Source organism: Aethalodelphis obliquidens, unplaced genomic scaffold (assembly GCF_003676395.1).
Source record: "Aethalodelphis obliquidens isolate GAN/ISIS:26980383/991018 unplaced genomic scaffold, ASM367639v1 scaffold2, whole genome shotgun sequence".
Taxonomy (NCBI): Eukaryota; Metazoa; Chordata; class Mammalia; order Artiodactyla; family Delphinidae; genus Aethalodelphis; species Aethalodelphis obliquidens.
The window spans coordinates 51,422,432-51,446,504 of record NW_020837946.1 but is presented as its reverse complement, the minus strand read 5'-3'; the positions used below and the strand labels follow the sequence as shown (position 1 = coordinate 51,446,504).

The 24,073-nt window shown below is 36.8% G+C and overlaps 2 protein-coding genes across 5 annotated transcripts in view; one reads left to right on the top strand and one right to left on the bottom strand.

The window, feature by feature from the left end:
- The window catches only part of ITGA4 (integrin subunit alpha 4), an 83,132-nt gene extending 68,836 nt beyond the window's left edge, over positions 1-14,296 (top strand). The window contains exons 18-28 of the mRNA XM_027126725.1: positions 1,120-1,270; positions 2,564-2,659; positions 3,878-3,957; positions 4,360-4,449; positions 6,170-6,260; positions 8,712-8,819; positions 9,628-9,753; positions 10,525-10,644; positions 12,550-12,648; positions 13,023-13,142; positions 13,606-14,296. Coding sequence (XP_026982526.1) covers positions 1,120-1,270; positions 2,564-2,659; positions 3,878-3,957; positions 4,360-4,449; positions 6,170-6,260; positions 8,712-8,819; positions 9,628-9,753; positions 10,525-10,644; positions 12,550-12,648; positions 13,023-13,142; positions 13,606-13,704 — 1,180 coding nt within the window. The 3' untranslated portion in view covers positions 13,705-14,296. The remainder of the gene's footprint in view (positions 1-1,119; positions 1,271-2,563; positions 2,660-3,877; positions 3,958-4,359; positions 4,450-6,169; positions 6,261-8,711; positions 8,820-9,627; positions 9,754-10,524; positions 10,645-12,549; positions 12,649-13,022; positions 13,143-13,605) is intronic.
- A 2,004-nt stretch (positions 14,297-16,300) lies between these two features.
- The window catches only part of CERKL (CERK like autophagy regulator), a 148,272-nt gene continuing 140,499 nt past the window's right edge, over positions 16,301-24,073 (bottom strand). For all 4 annotated transcript variants that reach the window (XR_003437115.1, XM_027126728.1, XM_027126737.1 and 1 more), the window contains 2 exons: positions 17,275-17,453; positions 16,301-16,436 (listed from right to left, as the gene is read on the bottom strand). Coding sequence is in view for 3 of the 4 variants with exons in the window: in XM_027126728.1 (XP_026982529.1) it covers positions 16,355-16,436; positions 17,275-17,453 (261 nt within the window). In the remaining variant the exon portion in view is untranslated. The remainder of the gene's footprint in view (positions 16,437-17,274; positions 17,454-24,073) is intronic.

Sequence of the window (24,073 nt, the reverse complement as noted above, 5' to 3'; positions counted from 1 at the left end):
TTAACATTTCCATAAATAGTTTATTCAAACACAAATACAGATGTTGATTAGAATGATACAATGTAAGCATTGTTGAAGAAATGTTTTCTAAACTCTAGTTGCTAGGTGAATATCTTTCTTATTGTTATGATTATCCTCGTCTGATATTTTGCTTTGGGTCATATTCTTCTCTGGTTGAACTAATTTGTTTTTAATTTAAATACTTTGATATCTAAGAGTGTCTGTTTTTGAGGACAGCTTACAGAATCATGACATTCTGTAGCAGGTTCTGAGCTCTTCTAACCATCTAATCAGTAAAGGGAATGGGTTGCCTTGAGACTTTAGAACATTCTAGCTGTGGTACCTTGAATACATTTCTTAAACCTCAGGTTCCTTGGGGTTTCATGGAATGTGCATGAGTCATATCTTCACTGAACAGTAGTTATTATTACAGGTGGGGTGACTGAGTCTTTAAAATGCTAAATGACCTCTCCCCCGGAAGAACGGGGGGCCAGAGCCAGAACTTGAACTCACTTACGTGTTTGGATTTGTAGCAGTGTTCCCTTTCCAGTTCACAAGATGGTGAAACACTTCCGCAGTTCTATTTTTAATTTGGTCTAGTTCTTGGTAGAGGTGACCAGCCTTGCCTTAAGAAATTCTTTCTAGTTCAACAGATTTTAGTGGTACCCACGTGCTGGCCATAGCAGTCCTTTCCCATGCCATGCTCACTTCCACCAAAGCATCCTCTGTTTTGGTGGAAATAGTCTCTTCTCCTTTGGCTTTGGCAGCAGCTAGTTCAATGTCTACTCAAGAATGAAGAAAGAAAAAAAAAATCTTTTCTTTTAGGAAGATATTTTGAAATAATGAGAAAAATATGCTAAAATGATAGAAGCAAGAAGTTAAACAGAAAGCAGACTAGTTTAATTATAACTAAATTAGAAAACTTTTCCTGTGTAATAACTAACTGAATTTATCTGAAACCTGGGAAACTGAGTTCTTTTTACAATGGATTTACATCTACTTGCGTGGGGTCATCTCCTATGGCTGTGCTTCCAAATTAGTATTTTATGTTCAGGATACATAAATGAAGAGATGGGATTTTTAGTTCCAAACGAAAACTAAATCGTACTTAATTTTTAGGCCACATGAAAATAAAACCTATCTTGCTGTTGGAAGTATGAAGACATTAATGTTGAACGTGTCCTTATTTAATGCCGGAGATGATGCATATGAGACAACTCTGCATATCAGACTACCCACTGGTCTTTACTTCATTAAGATTTTAGATCTGGTAAGAATCGAAAACTACAGTAGCATGATAGTACATGATATTTTACTTAACTTTTAAAGAATGTAAATGTATAAATCACTTTATCATTTGAGGTATAAATATTTGGCGTATGAGTCTTAATATTCAGACTTATCACTCGGGCTTCTAGTAATTTTTTTCCTCTGTGCCGCTAATCAAAATGGAAAGTTCCTTGGGATCTGACTGAGATCAAGAGAGTCAGCTTCCTGCTTACCAATGCTACTGTGAGACAGAAGCGATTGTCCAGTTATCCAAGCAAGCTGCCCGAGTGTCATTGCTTTTCTCACTGGTACAACCTCATCTGGTGCTGTGATGGTGCTCCTCATGGTTGGGGTCTCTACACGGGCCATATTGGTCCTTCATGCTGGGCTCCCAGCGTTACTGCTCTGCATTTTAAGTTCGCATACACTGTCTCGATCCCAGAGGACCTCCAAAATGCTAGAACCAGCGTCAAATTCCAAAATCCTGGTGTCAACCAGATTGTAGGCAAGTTTCTCCTTTCCTGCAAGAGTTTGGAGCATCTGGAGACCTTTTCCTTTTTTTTTTTTTTCCTTTTTACCACTGTGCCTCAGTCATGAGCACTTAAATCCATCAGTGAGGTATTAATAATGTTAAATTTGAAAGAGAAAAGTCTCAGTCACTTTCTCCGTGGATGCTCCTCTGCCTCTTAGAAAAATGTACCCATCTCTTATCCAGAGACCATTTCTTCACACTAAGGACATTTAGAAAGGCCTTTGACCTCTTATAAATATCTACTACCCACTTCCTCTAGAGCTTTGGGAGCCTGTTTGCAATGGTAAGAGGGAAAACTCAGTTATTCAGGGAAATATACATCTGTGAGATGTATATAAATTTGTATTTCCCTGAATATTTGAATATATATATAATTGTGATTACAGTTATAATTAAATACCTTTATCACACTCTCACAACCCAGACAGAAGGCAGCCAATGAAATATAGACCTTATGAATTCCTTGCTTCGTGATTTTTCAAGGAACCTTGAGTTAGGGAACACAGAAACATGGTTGAAAGCTACAAATCCAGGAATTATTCTGTGGAGAATATATGTGAATATTAGAATGAATCTATACTTGTACACACATATTTATGTAGTGTATTTATATTCCTATTGATTTATCCCCAAAGTAAACAGAAATTAGTCTTCCAAGAAAGTATTCAGGGATGATTTTCTTTTCAAAAACCATCCTTAAACATATGTTATGAACTTCTCATTCCTTACCTACTTAAACCAGTTATTTCATTTTCCTTTTAGGAGGAGAAACAAATAAACTGCGAAGTAACAGACAGCTCTGGCATAGTAAAACTTGACTGCAGGGTTGGTTATATATATGTAGATCATCTATCAAGGGTAAGCACTTAGCATTTATAGTTTTTGTTACTGACATGAATATAAAATATTTTCTGTTTCCTTATGTTTCTGCTGCATGCAAATAATTTGTTGTTGTCGTTTTTATTATTTACTAAGAGTAAGTAGCTAAATGAAATAAAACCCAAACCAACTGGGCTTGAGATCTTTGAGATTGTGTTTATATTCTTGGCAATGTTCACTGTTTAAAAGAAAGAAAAAGAAGGGGGCGCCTGTTTGTGTCAGGACGGGCGGGTGAATGTGTCAATCAATTCCGCTGCCCAGCCTCACCCTTCCCCAACACTCCCCCAACTCCACCCCGGGTGGTCCTATCTGCCAGGCATGTCACCTGTCCTCTACTCAAAGGTGTTTCTGGCAAGAGTGCCCACTCAAGTTGTTAAAGCATCTCTAATTTTGTCAGTCTGGACCTGCCTATCTACATTCAGAGGAGGCTTTGTCTCTGAACGTCACTCGTGGAAATGCTGCTGCTTTAAAATTGCCACAGGCCCGACAGCTTCCCCGTAGTTCTCTGAGTGAGGGTCAGCCTATGCTTGTAGGACATCATTTCGTATCTGTATTTCACAGAACATAAATAATAAGAAAAACTAAAATTCAGATTGTAAAAACAAACTTTAGATTATTTTTATTTTTTTTTTACGTCTTTATTGGAGTGTAATTGCTTTACAATGGTGTGTTAGTTTCTGCTTCATAACAAAGTGAATCAGTTATACATATACATATGTTCTCATATCTCTTCCCTCTTGCGTCTCCTTCCCTCCCTCCCACCCTCCCTATCCCGCCCCTCCAGGCAGTCACAAAGCACCGAGCTGATCTCCCTGTGCTATGCGGCTGCTTCCCACTAGCTATCTACCTTACGTTTCGTAGTGTATATATGTCCATGCCTCTCTCTTGCTTTGTCACAGCTTACCGTTCCCACTCCCCATATCCTCAAGTCCATTCTCTAGTAGGTCTGTGTCTTTATTCCTGTCTTACCCCTAGGTTCCTCATGACATTTTTTTTTCTTAAATTCCATATATATATGTGTTAGCATACGGTATTTGTCTTTCTCTTTCTGACTTACTTCACTCTGTATGACAGACTCTAGGTCTATCCGCCTCATTACAAATAGCTCAATTTCGTTTCTTTTTATGGCTGAGTAATATTCCATTGTATATTTGTGCCTAGATTATTTTTAAAATGAGCGTTCCCTATGTTTTTCAGACAGATATTAGCTTTCTTCTGGATGCCAGCTCACTCAGCAGAGCAGAAGAGGATCTCAACATCACAGTGCATGCCGCCTGGTATATTTCATTATGAAAAAACAATTGTGTTAAAGGAAATGAACCCCTGACTTTTGGGGGGAGAAAAGGGGGGTGACCTTAGGGGAACCATGGAGCTGTGTTCCATTGTCTGCAGGAGAAAACTTCCTTTATGTGATCTGTTAAACAAACAAAAAACCCTTCTAACATAGGGTTTTATAGCACAGAAGCAAATAACAGCATAAATAATGAGAGCAAATTTCTGCCAACTCTGACATAAATATTTCTTACTACTGCGTCTACTTTTATCCCCGCTCCTCAAAAAGCATTTTTTAAACCAACCTCCAAGTACATTAGGTATACATGGGGCGTAACTAGTTCCCTCTGAAGAGAAGTTTTGTGCTGACTGGATTCTAAGACGGTGTTTTCTATTTGCTTCTGTAGTGAAAATGAAGGAGAAACAGGCAACATGAAGCGTAACAAAGTGACTTTAACAGTACCTCTAAAGTATGAAGTCATGCTAACTGTTCATGGGTGAGTAGATATGGAGGACTCCTGTAAAATTCTGAGCTGATTTTGAATTCTGTTGCTTCTTAAACTACTGGTCAAAAGCCTATTTAAAGTTTTTTAAGAAAAGGTCATGTGCTGTTTCTGTCTCTTAACAATTACCTCGGTGTTGCAGCCCATTGCTTAGGTGTTCGTTATTTTAACCCACTCTGTAGTCATCACTGAGACCACCTCAAATTAATGCCCCAATGGAGGAGATTTCTTACTGGAAAAGCCCAATAGGAGGCCACGTCCAACCATTCAGCAGTACACCGTGCAGGTCAGGGCCCCAGAGTGCCAGCGTGCACTTTGTATCATGCTCAGTGGCCAGGGCAAGTGTGAAGTTCAGAGAAGTGGAAAGTTGGCCAAATCGCCCTTGTGCAGACCCCGCATCTACCTGCGTGGCAGATGAATTGAGATACAAGAGAGCCGGCTCCCTTGTCCCCTCTTTATATCCGTGAATTACAGAGTTCCATACCCACAGCCCCGCAGTCACTGATTCCTCACAATTTTAGTAATTGTTTGAATGGACCCTCCTATAACTCAGGAAGGAGATGTGAAGAGAAGGAATTAAAGGAGTATCATGAAAACCTTTCATGATTTTACTGGAAATTATTGAGCCTACTAATCTTTGTTTAAAACCGCATTTTTAAAGCAATAGACAATATGAGACACAGGACAAATAGATGAGCTCTTCTAGTTGCCCTAACTATAAAGCATCCCTAGTCATTTTTAACCACCCATAAAGGTGGCATATAGTTATATAAAAATAGTGTCCGAAACTGATGGAACTGATTCTCCAGTTTGTGAGAGAAAACCAGCGGAGGAAAGAGGAATCCATTCAAGGGCGAGTAGTGGGGAGCAAAGAGAAGTCAATTGCACGTTGCCTGGGTTCGAATGCTTACCTCGCCTCGCCCCCTTGGTTCTGTTATAAGTATGTCCTCCTGCTTTTCCGTCATCCACGTCTCATTTTGAGCAAGGGATGCTCTGCAACTGTCAAGCTGCCTAAATCTACAACATTGGAATATTTCTCATTTCTTTCCTTTGTAAAAGAGTCTCTAACGTATTACCTCATGTTAGCTGCCAAATATTAGCAACTTGGGGAGTCGGGATTTTCCTAGAAAAATACGTCTTAAAGTTCATTACTGACCGTGCGTGTGTCTCATCTCAGGTAAAGGAATGACAACCTTGTATCCTAACAAAAATTTGCCCTGCTTCTTGATGTTTGAATTGTTCCCCAGACTTGGGGTCCATTACAAACAGCCAGCAGGAGTTGGGCGTGATAAGAAATCACTCAAACATCTGTCAGCTAGATTGAAATACAGGAGGATACTGGAGCCCTAGGGAAAAGCTAAGAATTTATCTCATATTCGTCAGGTTTGCGTGAAGCATTTGAGGGCTGAGAGAGAAGGAGTGGTCACTAGAGTGAGGCAGGTAGTATTGGGAAGGCAAAGGATATTGGCGGGAAGAGAAATTATCACCCCAGTCAGAGCACGTGGCTTTCTAATTTCATTACATTTTCCCTAAAATTCTTATCTTTACAAGAAACCAAAAGTATTCCATGGTACTTAGAGGCACCTGTCGTCTGAATGATGGCATATTTAAGGGATATTTAAGAGATATGCTATATTTAGACTAGAGAGAAAGACTGTTTCTAATACCTCATCAAATAAGACAGTTAAATTAAATCTGAATTCATTTCTGGCAGGTTTGTAAACCCAACTTCGTTTGTGTATGGCCCAAAGGAGGAAAATGAGCCTGAAATGTGTATGGCAGAGAAAATGAACTTCACTTTCCACGTAAGAAAAGTTGATTGTGCTGATATTTGTAGCAAACTGAAAGAATGTTACCAATGCATTGCTCCAGAGGACATCATATCTGTGTGGCGTCCCTCCGCTTTGGGCCACCTCAGCTGGCTGAGGGCGAGAAGGGAGCTGCAGCAGGGCTCATGCCCTTGCCTGGTGGGCCCCTGCGCCTTCTCTCCCATTCATCTTGTCCCTGTTATTGAGCCCACTCTCCTTATACTACCTCTCCTTATACTACCTCTCCTTACAGTAAGTGCCTCCTGGGAACAGAGGTAATGCCTGAAATAGGCAAAGTTATGGGAGGAACTGAATCTGCTAAAGATGCAGGCAGAAATCAGAATAGGTCAAGAAAAGGCATCTTTGGGTGCAAATCAGTGAAACCTCTTCGTGGTCCAAGCTTCATACAAGTCCTAACCTTACCAAGTAAAGGAAGCTTTTACCTTCGCATCTCCATTTAAGGTCTGCTTGGTCAGCCTTTCAAGCCATTGGTATAGGACCCATGACAAGTGATCCATCATTTATTAAATAATCCTTTTAAAAAGGAAAGAGTATCATCATCATCCAGAAGTATTAACATACTAATAGAGAGCTAAAATTTCATTAAACACTTTTTACCGTCAAACTGAAATTTTTGTTACAGCATGGGTGTTGATAAGGAGCGAATAATTGGAGATAATGTCCACAAAAACATTTTTTGAACCGAAAGCACTGCTCACACATTCTCAAGAGCTATATAACAATCTACAGACTGTGAGTGAATCTGCGTTAGGTACATTATCATATTTTGTAAGGCAGTGCTTTTCAAAATGTGTATCAGAATCACTTGAGGTGCTTATCCAAAATGCAAACTCCTGGGCCACTGCCCCAATCTGTGGAAGAAGAATGACCTCAAAATTCTTTCGAGTCCGTACTCAAGTTGTTGTTACACTAGTATACCCTAGTGTTGGAAAAATGTCGCCCTCTACTTTGAAGTCCCCCAAAATGCTCCTGTCACAGTCCAGTGGGGGTTTGTACTCTGATAAACAGAAACTGAGTTGGACTCTAGAAGGCCTATTTATTACGTTGCAAATAATAGTTCACAAGTATTGTCTAGTTAAATTACAATGGAGTGACTGGGCATGGAGATTCTTTCAGTCTGTAGGCTTGGTGACTTGTCCAAGTATGAAGATGTTCTCGGAGGTCTAAATGTTATTAGGCGAACATGCATAAAGAATATTGTAAGTGAGCTTGGTTATTTGCTGGCGTCAGGAAGACCTTGTCTAAAGGTCTGGGCAGTGCTGGGTCCCCATTGCTGACATTGCCTTTTGCAACTGCCCTGTGCTTCCAAGGCCTGGCAGTTACCACCTGTCCCAAAGCCCAGGGGTACTCTCTCTCTATTTACATCGTGTGCGTTCAGAAGATTATTGCAGGTCTTTGAGTCATGCTATTTCATTTAGATATTGTAGCACATCTTTTTTCTGACTTACTGTGTTGGTTTTATAGTTCTCAGGAGGCCATATTTTGGCCCAATTTCCTTCTTCAGCGTTCTGCAAACCCCAGATTTATCAACAATAATGAAATATCTTCCCCTTATGCATTATTAAAAAACTGGTTTTTTTCTAAAACCCAATAACCTACCCTCTTATTTTATGAGTGCATCAGCATTATAATTTTCCTGAATTTAAAATATTTTTATTCACTTACTGCTGCTGATGATTCTCTCGGCACAGAGTGACTTTGTGAAACCCACATAGAATTTAGAATTAGGATACCTGGGTTTTGGTCCCGCTTCTTGTCACTTTTTAACTTTCATCTTGGTTACAACGTTAACACCTCAGCATTTTCCTGAGATGGCAAATAATAAAATGTCAGCCCACCTCATGGGATAGTTATAAGGACAACCGATCGTGGTTTTCTAGATCTATAATGTGCCATACCCAGGTACAGTTGGCCCTTGAACAACACAGGTTTAAACTGCACGGGTCCACTTATATGTGGATTTTTTTCCAATAGTAAATACTATAGTACTACTCAATCCACGGTTGGTTGAATCTGTACATACAGAGAAACCAGGTAGACAGAGGGCTGAGTATACATTATATTAGGAGTTTCACCTGTGCTGAGGTCAGTGACCCTAATCCCCCTGAGTGGTTCAGGGGTCAACTGTATATTATTGATGTCTTTTTCCTCAGACTACTTCTGCGGTAGACCATCAGTGTAGACAGTTTGGTCTAATCGGCACCAAAAGGAGAGGTCTAGGAATAATGACTAGTTATATTATTAACAAACGTTTTAAAGTTCTGACTATAGATATTCTGTCTCCTTTTGCCGTGCAGCTGCCAACTCCAAACCCCAACCATTATAAATGTTACATGAAATATATGGGTTCGCCTGAAAAGTTCATTGGTATCTGTACTTCTATAAAAAGTATTTTTTGAGTGTTTAAATTTTCTTTCTTCTTATCAGGTTATCAACACTGGCCAAAGCATGGCTCCAAATATTAGTGTGGAAATAACGATACCAAATTCTTTTATTCCCCAAACTGATAAACTGTTCAACATTTTGGATGTCCAGGTAAAAACGTGTTCCTTCCTTTATTCTTAGTAATATTGCTAAAATGGAGATTTCTGTTACTTCAGTCACACTTAGTCTAAACTACGAATGCACCGTGCATTTACTGTGTACACTTTGAATATTGCATTAGAATGGCAGGATTACAGCAGAACCTCTACATGTGACTTAACACAATAAAAGAACTATGCTCTACCATCTTTGGTAGATTTTCTTTGTGATAGGGACCTGTGGCAGTAATTTAATTGGTGGAATTCTCCATAAAGCTTGAGACCACTGTTGAAAAAGCAATACTTCAGCCTTTTATTAATATTCAAATAACTACTTAAGAATCAATATTCTTGTGTTGATGATTCTATCAGAATTGTTTTTACGTTCCCAGTTTTAAGACAATCGACAAAGAAACCTACTCAGTAGATTTGATATATAATCCTTAAAAATCTTACTTGAATCCCAGATTTAGATGGTAGGGCATGCTTTTAGAACACTTTGTTGTATGTCTAAAGCCAAAGAAATGTTCAATATAATGCTAATGTTCAAATGTCCATTTTTCATATTGCCCTAATTTCTGTAAAGTTAAGGCCATTTGATCAATTTGGGACCTATATCCAACCCTTTAAAATTTTTCTGGGTTTTTGTTGCGTTTTTTGCCACAGAGATTTAATCTCTCCCACATCAAAAAATATTTTCACACAATTTTATAAGTACTTGATATATTTCAGGAAAGGTAAGCTTTAAAAGGTAAGTTTTAAAGCCATGTAGCTGTTGTTCTTTCCAATATTGGATAAGATTTTTCTTTCTTTCTTTGTAGACTACTGTTGGAGAATGCCATTTTAAGAATTACCAAAGAAAGTGTGCATTAGAGCAGAAAAAAGGCACAATGGAGACCCTGAAAGATATATTCAAATTTTTATCAAAGACTGATAAGAGGCTACTGGTAAGTTTCAATTTTTCAGGTTGTAGTTTTTGCTTTCCAACCTACAGAACTGAAACACTTAAACCCATGAACCAAGGGGTTTTGAACTGTCAGTTGAGTATAGGAGAGAAGCCAGTTCAGGTAATGTTCTTGTGTGTGAGGAACAGGCATGATTGGAGAGTTGAGAGACACCCAGGGTTAAATATATACAATATACTTTCATTATTTATGCAACAAGTGCCCAATTTATGCCAACCAGACGTTGTGTCAGACCCTTTGCGGGTCAAGATGCTGTTCTCAGCTGAACGGCCTTTGTGGCATGAAATTAATTTTCAGTATTTTCATTTTAGTGAATGTATGGGGAAAAAAACCCAAGAAAGCCCTTAAAATGATCCAAGTTTTACAATGAACATAGAACATGTAACGTAGCAAGACTCTGATTAGGTGTCTTACTTTTTCTATCCCAGAAGATTAAGTTCATAAGAATAATGAAAACATGTGATCTAGTTCGAATACTTTGTTTTTGTTAATTTACTAAACATTTGTTTTTGTTAATTTACTAAACATTTGTGTTTTGTTTAAAACAAGACAATTTTTTAAGTGCCACTAATGAAAGCATATCTTTAATTCCATGTTTATATCAAGATAAATTTCTGCAAAATGCCACTAAGGGGAGCAGATCTTGAACTCCACGTATATTTAGCCATCTAAATATTCAGCCATCTAAATATTTTAGCCATCTTTTTTTAAAATGTTGAAATTTTAACATCGCTCTTTTGTATTCTTTTCAAGTACTGCATGAGAGCTGATCCACATTGTTTAACTTTCTCATGCAATTTTGGGAAAATGGACAGTGGAAAAGAAGCCAGTGTTCACATTCAGTTGGAGGGTCGGCCATCCATTTTAGAAATGGTAAGTCTATGATACAGTGACAACTTTGTGGAGAAGATTTCATATAGAATCTACAAACGCGACCATCTTATACAGGTAGGATGTCACGTAAGGAGGCATTCAACAAATTAAGATGGTATGAATGAATGTAAAATCTGGAGTGAAACTCCAAAACTCTTTCCATTTATCACTACAAAATACACTGTCTAAATGAAATGGCTTTAGTAATTAAACAGATTACTAAGACTGTAAATAGACTATAATTAAGAGATTTTAGAAAGCATGTCCAACTATTTATGAACCTTGATCAAATTAGAGAAGTTAGCTGCTTTAACATTTCATATATCCTTAAAATTCTTTCCAAATTACTTTATGCTTAAAAACCTACTATTGTATATCGTATACATTTATTAATATGTATTTGCTAAAAATTAAGACTTCCAGAAAATCAAACTAAAACATCAAAATTTATCAACAACAGTAAAACACAAACACGCTTTTAAGAAGATGAACTATGAAAGGTTGAATTAAAAATTAACTAAATACATGTTGAACTTCTTCCTAAGAAGCAGTATGCATATTTATGAGACGTACTTTGAGATCATTGGTTTTCTCTGGAGTTCTGTTCTTCAGTTTCTTTATCAGATTAATATGGGTAACATCTCTTTTTTCAGGGTTGCTGCAGATTAGATGATTTTCATAAAGCACTTAGTGCACAGCACATAATAAGCTAAAGGAAATGAGAGCTATTATGTTTTGTTAAGAGGAGTAGTTGAAATTACCACAAGGTGGGCAAGAGGAACATGCACCCGACAGGGAAATAAGAGCTGTCTGTTTTAGTTACAAGTTATTTAAACTTTTGCAGCCTGCCTTCATACTCTTTTTGAGGTCCAGGCTTCTCAACAGTGGGCACTAGTAGCATTTTGGACCAAATGCTGCTTTGTTGTCAGGGGCTGTCCTGTGCATTGTAGGATATTTAACAGCATAGCTGGCTTCTCCCCACTAAATGGCAGTACACTCCCTCCCAAGTCCTGCCCGCCACAAATGTCTCCAGACATAGCTGACTCTCCTCGAGGGTACAGAATCATCCCTGTTGAAAAAAACTGCTCCAGATAAAGTATATAATTTATTTTTAGCCCTAAAATTCTACATGTTCTCTCCAAAATGTTAAATAACCTTTACACAGTAGTTTTAACTTTTGTTGGTCATAGTGTCCTCTTTAAGAATTTGACAAAAGAATATATCCATCTACCCTAATGAACGCACATAGGAAAAAATTAAAAAATCTCCATTTTGAATACAACTTCAAAGATCCTTAGAGTCTGTGGAGCCTGTCCACAGATGCCCAAGCTCTGGATTCTGGGTGACAAAGCCCTCTGTTAGACAGTAAAGCTCTGAGGTCAGCCACTGATTTTATTTTTGAATGTTATAAATATTTGTACCAGATTTTTTCATTACGATATTTGGTACACTAATCTGTATTTGATCAGAGCAGAAAGATGACAACACTATTAAGAAAAACAAGCCCAAATAAAATTAATTTGAGGAAATGTTTATCAGACAAAGAAAGTCTTCTTTGGGAATAAAAATTCAATAGCTAAGGTAAAAATACACTGGTAATTATCAAATAGTATTTAAATATTAAATATTATAAGCATTTAAATCAAGTTCTCTGCACAGCAGCCGTGTTTAATAAAAGGATTTCAACAAAATGATGCCATATAAATTAATACCAAGGACATGCCTTTGGAACCAAAGGAAGCATTGCATTGCAATTAACTACAAATGGTGAAACCGGAGAAGATAATTTATGAAAACCTTTAGAATAGAAGTAGTTTCTCATGATTCTTACCTGCTCTGTGTTTTCATGAAACAAAACGATGTATCAGGCTACAGTGATCTTTTTTTTTTTTATTTATTAAACAGGATGAGACTAGAGCCCTGAAGTTTGAAATAAGAGCAACAGCTTTTCCAGAGCCAAATCCAAAAGTTATTGAACTAAACAAGGATGAGAATGTTGCACATGTAAGATTATTACCTTTTTAACTAAAACATAAACATTGTGGGAAAAAATATTGCTAGTGATTGGTCAGGAAAATCATGGCAAGCCTAATATACTTTACAGGGGATTGGTATTTTCTACAACTGCCAGGAAGGCATGACATAGCTCTTTCAGGAGGTGATTTTCGTAGGATGGATTGGAGGAAGAACCACAGATATGGCCCATTACACACCCTGTTTCTGCTAAACAATTACCAATGTTTCCTATGGTTTGTGTTAGACTAGCAAGAGAATGGGATGGGTTATTCTGAATACTATTGGGGATCATGGAGGGGCTTCAAACGAAATAGAGGCAAGGTTTTAAAGTGGTGTTTCTTTATTTTGATTAATTTATGTAGGTGCTACTCGAAGGACTACATCATCAAAGACCCAAACGCCATTTCACTATAGCGATTATTTTAAGTAGCTTGCTACTTGGACTTATTTTACTTTTATTGATTTCATATGTTATGTGGAAGGTAAGCCTTTAATAATTACCATTGTTAAACCACTCAAAATGCCATTCTTGATCTTCTCAAAGCCAACTTGTGACTCCCACGTTACTAGATTTCAGCATTTCAGTATTTATTTTTAATGTTAATTCTTATACTGATTGATTGCATATTTCTCTTAACTTTAGTACCACAGTCTTTCTAGAAAAATATGCCTTCTTAAAGATAACTTATCTTCAACAAATGTTCAAACTATAACAAACGTTTTGAAAGATGTTCTTTCTAACTAAGCATTGGGCAAACACTGCACGTTATATGTTGGATTTCAATTTTGGAGAGTGCGTGCATCACTGAGAAATCCTGCAGTAACAACAAAACAATGCTCTTTAACCCAATATTTCCCAAACTAATTTTTACTGACTACAATTGACATTGACTCTTATTATACTCATACCAAATATCTAATGTTCATGACTAATGCTATTTTCAGGCTGGCTTCTTCAAAAGACAGTACAAGTCTATCCTACAACAAGAAAACAGAAGAGACAGTTGGAGTTACATTAACAGTAAAAGCAGTAAAGATGATTGAAGACTTCTTTCAAATTGAGAGAATAACAGACTCAGGTTACAGTATACTAAAACAAATTTAGACATTGTTTGTTTACAAGAAACCGTGAATTTTGCCTCAGACTTCTTCTGTGTACTTCTTTTAGTCATGACCTTGTGACATGTTATGTCTTAATGCAGATGAAAAATCCAAGCAGTGATTATTCTAAGAGAAAATAACTCCAAAAGTAGTATTTTTAATATATCCAAAAAGATAATCTTTCAGCTCTTAAATGGATAGAAAAACACTAAAGCATCAGCTTATCCAAGATAAGTAATCCCTGGACAATACCTTGAAATGAGTGCATCTGAATTAAAATTATGTTGAAGTAAACAACTCGACTGGAGAAAACTTGGACTTTGAGGTATCATTCCTTTAAAAGAAATACTATTTACCATATGTGCTGGCTTTGGTAAAATTAATTCCACCAAATAGGTAAGGACTCATTTCTAATAGATCTTTGAGACTTGTTTGGAATATGTTCTCTAGAAATAGTTAGCAGAATTTTTGAAAGGCTGTTCCCAAATTTTCTAATGAATAGAAGAGGAACATTATCATTTTAAAGCATATTTTAAAGACATTGATTTGTAATATATTTCCTATAACCTTTGATCAACAACCATTTATTCAGCAGTCTATGAATACTATGGCCTGATGAGCAAACTTCAGACTGAAGTTATACACTGGTTTGAGCTTAATGGGATAATTTCTGGATAATTATTGTTTATACAGCTATGGATTTTTTCTTTCTGTACATATATATATACATAAGTTTTTAAGAGAAAATATGTTTATATAGGTATAAATCCAGTAAGTCCTTCTATAACACAATTTTATCAAGGGAAAGGTACTGAAGAGTAAATTGTAAAAATCCATCTTTAGTCAAATTTTTTGTTTATAAAAACAACAGTACTTAGAATTCTAATTTATATTCTAAAACAGATCGAATGTTGCACTTTAGCTGATATATGTAAACTATGAAAACTGTACCTCACTAATTTTTAAAAATCAAAGCTCTGCAAAGAACATATTGGGGACCAGTATTTCATACAAATTAGATACTGTTTAAAATGTTGACTATCAAATTCAGCAAATAAACAAATTCTTGTTTGGATGTTACTCCTTTCTCCTCAAATGTAAGTATGAAATGTGTTTTCACCAGTACTATAAGAGCATTCTCCTTCAGGGTAGAGAAGCAAATTTAACTGTAAAATTGAAAAATATAGATTTAGCTTGTATCAGGTAAAAATGTGACATCAAAATTTCCATGTTTTAGTGATGACTGAAGTATTTTAAGTTTTTTGTTGGTGTTATCTTAGACTTTTTATAATGAAGTAGTTTTTCTGCCTCTAAAATACCTCTTCATTTGCAAATACAATCACTTTTTGTAATACTTATTCATGCATATGAACTAAATGCTGATAAACACCAGAATATAATTTCCTCTGATTTGTCCCTACATCTGTCTTGATATGAAGGTTGTGGCCAAATTTTCGAAATCTGTTACGGGAAGTGATAGGTTAGAGGGCAGTCTTTACCACTATGGAAGAGGATTACTTCATAGAGGTCCCTGCCAACAGCTGTCTTCCTCAGACCACTTAATTCCTGTAAGTTATCTGTTCACAAATTGGTGGCTGGAGAATGAAAAATGCACAGAAACTTGTGAAGACATTTGAGCAGCGGGACCCAATGAGCACGAAACCTCCTGCATTCGGGGGTGTACCAATAGAAATTAATTCAATTTTAAAGAACCCTTTGAACAAAAGATACTATTTTTTTTTATGATTAAAAAACAAGTAGTTCTTTCAAGAAAATGTCTAGGCTCATTGGTGGAAAATCAAATCCAAATTTAGAATTGCTTTCTCAAGGATGATCCCTGAGGAAATTTAAATTTTGTTCCTTCCTACTAGAAATGACACCATTTCAGGTAGGATTCTAACCAGTTAGATATTTTGAATAGTTTATGTGTATTATGGATTTCAAAACCCTACCACTTTGAGTTTTCAACTTTCAGAGACTATTCACCAAAGTGGTGCTATAACTTTTTTAAAAATCCATCTTTTTTCTTTTTGGCAAGTAGTCTAGGTATTAGAGAGCTTTTGAAAAAATAGTACTATTTCTGGTTGTATCATTTCCTAGCTGTGTAATTTAATACCGCTGGATTACGTACCTCATCAAGAAATCAGGACAGTCTTTCTTACATGAACTCTGTGGTCTGTTGGCATCAGGCTATAGGAAATTTAACATCAGAATTGATGGACTCAAATCCAGGAATCCAAATTAGTTCATTTTGGAATTAATCTAGGTTAAATATTGATATATCATGTTTAAATTTCAAGTATATGAAAGATTTACTTTCCATTCCAATAAATACTTTCCAAAAACCAGAATTTAAATCGTTTTGTATATATTTCACGTCTTAAAGCCTAGAAGCTAATTTTTAGTAACATCAAAAATAGCAATTTTAATTTCTTTTAAAAATAGTTTTTTCCTTACTAAAATATCTGTTTAAAACATGACAGTATCCCTTCATATTAAAATTCTAATTTTCACATTCCTCTTATAAACAACTATATCTGTTTAAAACATGACAGTATCCCTTCATATTAAAATTCTAATTTTCACATTCCTCTTATAAACAACTACATGTTACTTCGGAATCATTCGTTTCTTCCATGCTTTTTCCATAAAGATTGATAAGTCTTGGGTGTACTCTGTAAAGAATATAAGAATATGTATGATTATTTCATCAACCTATCATTCTGTTATTTTTCACACATAACCCCTATCGAATGTGGTGCACAATACCAAATAGAAATCTAATGCTAGCCAACGAGCATACGATTCATGGCAGAGCTGCCATCTAGGAAAAAATGCAGGGCCTAATAAATCAGCAGCAGTAATTCCTGTAAAGCCCAGTCACCCACGCATGTAGAAAGCTCACACCTAGCAGGCTACTCAGGGAGCCCTGCACACTTCTTCTACCCACGGAGTCATAATGCTTATCAACAATAAGTTTGCATGTTCCCAAGCCTGTGTGTAACCCATTGCTCTTGTTAATATGTAAAATTGTTCTTACGTAAAGTATGCTTTGGAAAGACGATAAAAGCAAACTGCTGAACACAAAGTGTTACAGTATTTGTTGTGGGTAAAAGGAAATTTTAAACGACTGGGGGATTAAATTGTAACCATCTGCTATTCAGATGGCATCACAAGGTTTGAGATCTTAATCCATTTTTTAAAATTCAAAATGGAAATTGTAGACGTACATTATCTGTATAGTTTGTGAAGAATGGTAATTCAGAATGCCAACGTAGAGACTCATAACCAAAGAAAATGCTTTGGTTCTACATAACAATTAGTGAATAAATACAGTTACACTTCTTTATTTATTAAAATTGTACATGTGTCTTTTTATGCTTCCCTGACTTACGAATTTAAAACAATATTAGCCCAACTGCCTGTTTTGATAGTTATAAGGCAGCAACTTCCATTTATACGTCTATCAGACACAAAACTGATAGTACAAGATGGTGAAATAATTAGACTTACCTAACATGGACCTCTGATGCAACTTCCATTAAATCACCATCTACATTCCAAGGGAAACTGCTTCCTGTAGCAGTTTCATGTGGTACGTCGTCTTCCTCTGGATTGTGTCCACTGCTGTTACTCCTTGGGTGAACTTTTACTTCTTCAACAGTGTAAGTCTCAACAAATGGAAAATTAAACTACAAAAAACAAAAAATAAATGCAAATAACCTTGGTACTTGCTTTATCCCTAACTGTAATGCAAACTAGGAAAGTTCACTGTGCTCTCATTTGCAAGTAAATATCAGTGTGCATGCTGATGTTTTCATAGCTTCGAAACCCTAATTAGTTCCAATTTCTTTGGAAGAAGGAGCCCCTTTTCTGCTTTCCTAGCTCATTTAGATCTAGCAGCTGGCAAACTTGTTTTATGACAAATAGTATATGTCCATGAAATTGTATACAATAATTTCCAATAAAAACTAAATCTTTAATATTGGTCTGTTGTTATAGAGGATTTATATAATCCACTGACTTGATTATTGTCAACTAGTTTAACTGATGTAGAGCAAATTCTAGAATAAGTTTCACATTTGGAATTTAATTACGAAGAACTAAACTTATGAAGGTAAAAAGAGAAAGTCCATCCCATGTGATTTTGACAGGTATTTGCCTGTCTCATCCTCACTTTAAAGATGGACACAAGTTGCATGATAATTATGGTTGCTTACTGACCACTCTAGCATGGTACAAAGTCAGCTTCATATTTCAGTCTTTCTTGGTCATGCTACCCAAAGCAACCTACAGATTTAATGTGATCCTTATCAAACTACCCATGACATTCTTCACAGAAATAGAACAAATAATCCTAAAATTCATATGGAACCATAAAAGACCCAGAATTGCCAAAGCAACCCTGAGGAAAAAGAACAAAGCAGGAGGCATAACCCTCCCAGACTTCAGACAATACTACAAAGCTACTACAAATACTACTACTAATCAAAACAGTGTGGTACCGGCACAAAAACAGACACATAGATCAACGGAACAGAATAGAGAGCCCAGAAATAAGCCCACACACCTGTGGACAATTTAATCTTTGACAAAGGAGGGAAGAATATACAATGGGGAAAAGACAGTCTTTTCAGCAAGTGGTGTTGGGAAAATTGGACAGCCACATGAAAATCAACGAAGTTAGAACATTCCCTCACATCATAGACAAAAACGAACTCAAAATGGCTTAAAGACTTACATATAAGACATGACACCATAAAACCCCTAGAAGAGAATATAGGCAAAACATTCTCTGACATAAATCATACCAGTGTTTTCTTAGATCAGTCTCCCAAGGCAATAGAAATAAAATCAAAATTAAACAAATGGGGCCTATTCACACTTATAAGCTTTTGCACAGCAAAGGAAACCATAATCAAAATTAAAAGACAACCTAAGGAATGGAAGAAAATATTTCCAAATGATATGACTGACAAGGGCTTAATTTCAAAAATATACAAAGAGCTCATACAATTTAATAACAACAACAACAAAAAAAATCGAAAAGTGGGCAGAATATCTAAATAGACACTTCTCCAGAGAAGACATACAGATGGCCCATCGGCACATGAAAAGATGCTCATCATTCCTAATCATCAGAGAAATGCAAATCAAAACTACAGTGAGGTGCCACCTCACACTGGTCAGAATGGCCCTCATCAAAAAGTCTACAAATAACGAATGCTGGAGAGGGTGTGGAGAAAAGGGAACCGTGCTACAGTCTTGGTGGGAATGTAAATTGGTGCAGCCACTATGGAAAACAGTATGAAGTTTCCTCAAAAAACTAAAAATAGAGTTGCCATATGTTCCAGCAATCCCATTCCTGGGCATATACCCAGACAAAACCTTAATTCGAAAAGATACATGCACCCAGTGTTCAAAACAGCACTATTTATAGTAGCCAAGACATGGAAACAACCTAAATGCCCAACAACAGATGAATGGATAAAGAAGATGTGGTACATATATACAATGGACTATTACTCAGCCATAAAAAAGAATGAAATAATGCCATTTGCAGCAACATGGATGAACCTAGACATTATCATACTAAGTGAAGTAAGCCAGACAGAGAAAGACAAATACCATATGCTATCACTTATATGTGGAATCTAAAATACAACACAAATGAACTTACCTACGAAACAGAAACAGACAGAGAACAGACTTGTGGTTCCCAAGGTGCGGGCAGGGGAGGGAAGGATTGGGAGTTTGGGATTAGCAGATGCCACCTATTATATATAGGATGGATAAACAACAAGGTCCTACTGTGTAGCATAGGGAACTATATTCAATATCCTGCAGTAAACCATAATGGAAAAAAATATGAAAAATACTATATATATGTATAACTGAATCACTTTGCTGTAAGCAGAAATTAACACATTGTAAATCAACTATACTCCAGTAAAAAATTTTTTTAAAATTTAAATTTTTCTTACTTGCCTAAGGAAACTATAGTGAAAAAATATATATTCTCTGAAATAAGTAAGATAGCCAAGTAACTTTTCAGTAGAAATGCACAACTACTCATTTATTTCAGTTTTCAGATAAATGGCATGAGGTTTATCACAAATATATTATCTACATGTTTTTTTCCCTTCTTTCACATATAAACCTCGATGAAGCACAGAATTTTAAAAGTTGCCAGAAAACTATTTTCCCCAAAACCCTTATTTTGCCAAATGTGGAAACATCAATGTCCAGCAGATCTTATAGTTTATACTGAATAATGCATGGGTTACATGGTGGATAATACTGGGTTACATGATGGCAACAGTTGTTCTATTTGAAGTACAGGGTTAGCAGGCCCCAAGCAACTCTCTGTTGGAAAAAGCAAGGCTCTCTCTAAAACTGCCTAATAGTCACTGCATTAGACTTCCCATTTCAGGTGTAAGGTTTGGGGCCACGCTTCACACTGCACTTGTAAAATGTTCTACATTTTTCATTCATTGTAAAAATAATGTGTTTTAGTTGTTTTTTTAAACATTTTTTAAAATTTTATTTATTTATTTGGTTGGTCTTAGTTGCGGCAGGCAGGCTCCTTAGCTGTGGCATGTGAATTCTCAGTTGCAGCATGCATGTGGGATCTAGTTCCCTGACCAGGGATCGAACCCGGCCCCCCTGCTTTGGGAGCACGGAGTCTTAACCACTGCGCCACCAGGGAAGTCCCAAAATAATGTGTTTTAAATGAGTCATTTAACCCATAACCCATTATGGGTTAAATTGTGTCCCCCGTAAAGATATCTAGAAGTCCTAACTCTTAGTACATGTGACTGTCACCTTATTTGGAAATAGGGTCTTTGCAAATGTAATCAAGTTAAGATGAGGTCATTTGGGTGGCCCTAATCCAATATGACTGATGTCCTGGTTAAGAGAGGAGAATGCCATGTGAAGATAGACACTCAGGGAGAATGTCATGTGATGAAGGGGTCAGAGACTTGAGCCATGCAGCTAAAGCCAAGGAGTGTCAGGAACTGATGGCCATCACCAGTAAGTCTATTGTCTTACATCGTCAGTTTTCATGTGCACACTTCACAAAATGAAGCTCCATTCATCCATGCATGCACATTTATTACCTAGGAAGCCACAGACATTGTTAGATGGGACTTAGGGAAGCCAAGAGCGTGATATCACGTGTGAGGGTGTGTTTGGGGCATGAGGAAGGGAAGTTAACAATTAAAGTTGTGATATATATATAAGTGCCATGATGGTATAAGCACAGAGAAATGAGAAGAGGCAAACAGGCTCAGGATATTGGGTGAATTGCCCTCTTGAGCTGAGTCTTAACACAGAAGAATTAGCCTGGAGGTGAAGAGAAGCTCTGGAGAGAGGAAACCACGTTTGCAAGAATACAGAGATATGCCATGATCAAGCATAGTGTGATACTGATGGCAACACTGGTATTTTGGCATTTATTTTTCAGAGTATGTTAATGCCTATATTTGATTTTAAAACATAGACACATATGGTGTTATGGGCTGAATTGTGTCCCCCCTCTCCCCAATTTATATGTTGAAGTCCTAACTCCCTGTACCTCAGAATGTAACCATATTTGGAGATTAGGTCTTTAAAAGGTGATTAAGTTAAATGAGTCTTTTAGGGTAGGCCCCAATCCAATATGACTGGTGTCCTTATAAAAGGAGGAAATTGGGACACACAGAGAGACCCCAGGAATGTGCATGCACAGAGAAAAGATCAAGTGAGGACACAGCCAGAAGGCAGCCATCTGTAAGCCAAGGAGACAGGTCTTGGGAGAAACCAAACCTACCCAGCCTGTGGTATTTGTTATGGCAGCCCGAGAAAACGAATTCAATGACCAAAGCACGAGAAATCTGGTGGAGGATGGCAAGAAGCGAGGCTGTGACACAGGCAAGGGCTAGAATACAAGGGGCCTTGTATTCCACACTGAGGAAATTTGATGTCATCCTGATGACAATAACAAACACATTGAAGAATTAGGCAGGAGATAAATCAGATATGTATTTTAGAAAAATCCCTCTAGAATGCAGTGTGGAAGACCAGAGAAAAGAAAGATCAGAAGGAGGCTATTGGAAGCAAGAAGGGATTAAGGTTTGAATTAATTGGTGGACTGGTTGTGAGGAATGAGGGAGAGGGATCCAGAGTAACTCCAGGATGGGTAGAGAGTGGTACCATTGCCCTTTGTAGGGAAACACAGAAGGAGCACCATCAAGGAAGAGGGCGATAAGGTAAGTAGTGGACGTGCTGGACTCAAGATGCCTGTGAGTTTTATAACCTTCTCAGCACACAGGAAGGCACAGTGGTCCTGCAAATCAGAAAGGAAGAGAGAACCCTTGGTAGTGTGCAAAGTTCAGATAGTGGTTCAAGCAATGGGAAGCAGTGAGATCACCCAGGAAAAGGTATCATGAGAAGAAGGTTACAAACAAATCCCTGGGGAATAACAAGGGTTTTTTAAACCCCCTAAACAAAAATGAGGGTCAAAGCAAACGTAGGAATGTTTTCAATATGAACAGAGGAAACAAAGGCCAGCTACAGGATGGAGTTGAAAAGACTTGAAGAGTAATTTTTACCTCTATCTATTTCACACAGAGATGGGAAACGCAAGATGCGTCACCTACAAATGATGGTTTTCAGTACATTCTACAATTGTTCAGATACGCGAACATTCAGTTCAACCTGGAAAGATGGTTCAGAGACCTAGACTGTTGCTCTCCTTAGGCTGAAGTGCCGCATTTCCCTTCCTGGATACCAGAACTGCTACTAATTGAGAGTGGATTATATAATCTTATATTTATCTGGTCTTTATAATATTACATAATTTATAAGTTTATATTTTTGAACATGTCACCATGAAGGAAAGAGACTACACATACACATGTATATGTGTATATGTATGTCTGTGATTTTTTAACAAATGTATCAGATTAACATTGCTTGAAAGCAGTCACCTTGGGAATCAATCCAATTATTCTTACTATATACTATTATGCAAAACAGTTTAGAATTTCTTTGCCAAATACTACAGAGCAGTAGCATGGACTTGAATTTTTGGAAAGAGCTGAGCCAATCAGTTAAGCCTAATGAAACACACACACACACACACACAGGCAATAGTTTTTTTGTATCAAAAGCAAGATATGACTGGTTGAGTACCTGAGAAAAATGGTTATGTCTTGCATAACATGGTCTTCTTTTGAAAAAATTTACTTTCCTATAGATACAGAATTACATTCACTACTATGTCTTTGTCTTTATTTTTTATAGTAAGCATCTATTACTTTTAAAGTCAGAAGAAAGCTACTTTCGTAATGAAAAAAGGATGTCTACAAAAATTACCTAAGACATTTGCCCCTTAGGCAATTCCAAAAGAGAACTTCTGTAAGTAATCTGTGCAATCGTGCCTCCCTAAAATAAATATACAGCTTCTCAGGGTCAGTACCTTGGGGTTATTACTCCTTTAAGTTCTCATATGTATTTAATAGAAAAAGAATAGGAAAAGTTCATACCAACATAACGGCACTCATTATCTCTTGGAATATAGAATTTTGAGAGCCTTTTATATATATTGTTATCTTGTTTCTATTTTCTGACTTACAGAAAAACCAATGAACATGTATTGCTTTGGATTAAGAAAAATAGTAAAGTTGCAAACAAAATTAGCAACATCTGAAAAGGCATACATTCCTTTAAAAATCAATAAATCACTATTTTCCCAAACACATAAAGTTATTAGTTAGTCTTACAACCTACATTATATCAGCTTTTTTCCACTTTGTCTCCTTAGAGATTTATATTTAAAGAAAATAGGCCTGTATATAATTTTATGACATAATTTCCTAAACATTTCATTCAACTGGTTGCTCAATAAACATTGATCAAATAATGTAGTAGGCAGAGGAGAACTGAAACTTCATGAAGCCTGCCTGAGAAAGTTTAAAATTATAAAGAAGCAAAAATGACAGCCTTGCAGTGGCTACCTATGTAAGAAAGATACAGCTGCTGGTCACCGGCTGGATTTACTCTCCTTCCCCCATCTGTTCTCCCCCAACTACATCCAGGCACAATTTTATACCTGGAAGAAGGTATGAGACTGTAGGGTTTTACATGCATACTCTGTACTTCAAGATTCATAATTTCAGAAATTCACATATTTCTGGATCAGCTTCCTAATAACCGGCTCAGAATGTCTGCCCAAAGAATATGGCTTATAACAGTCATTGCTTCTCTTTAAAGCAAATCCCTTAAGAACGGAAATACAGTTTTATCTATCTCTACAAATACCACCACA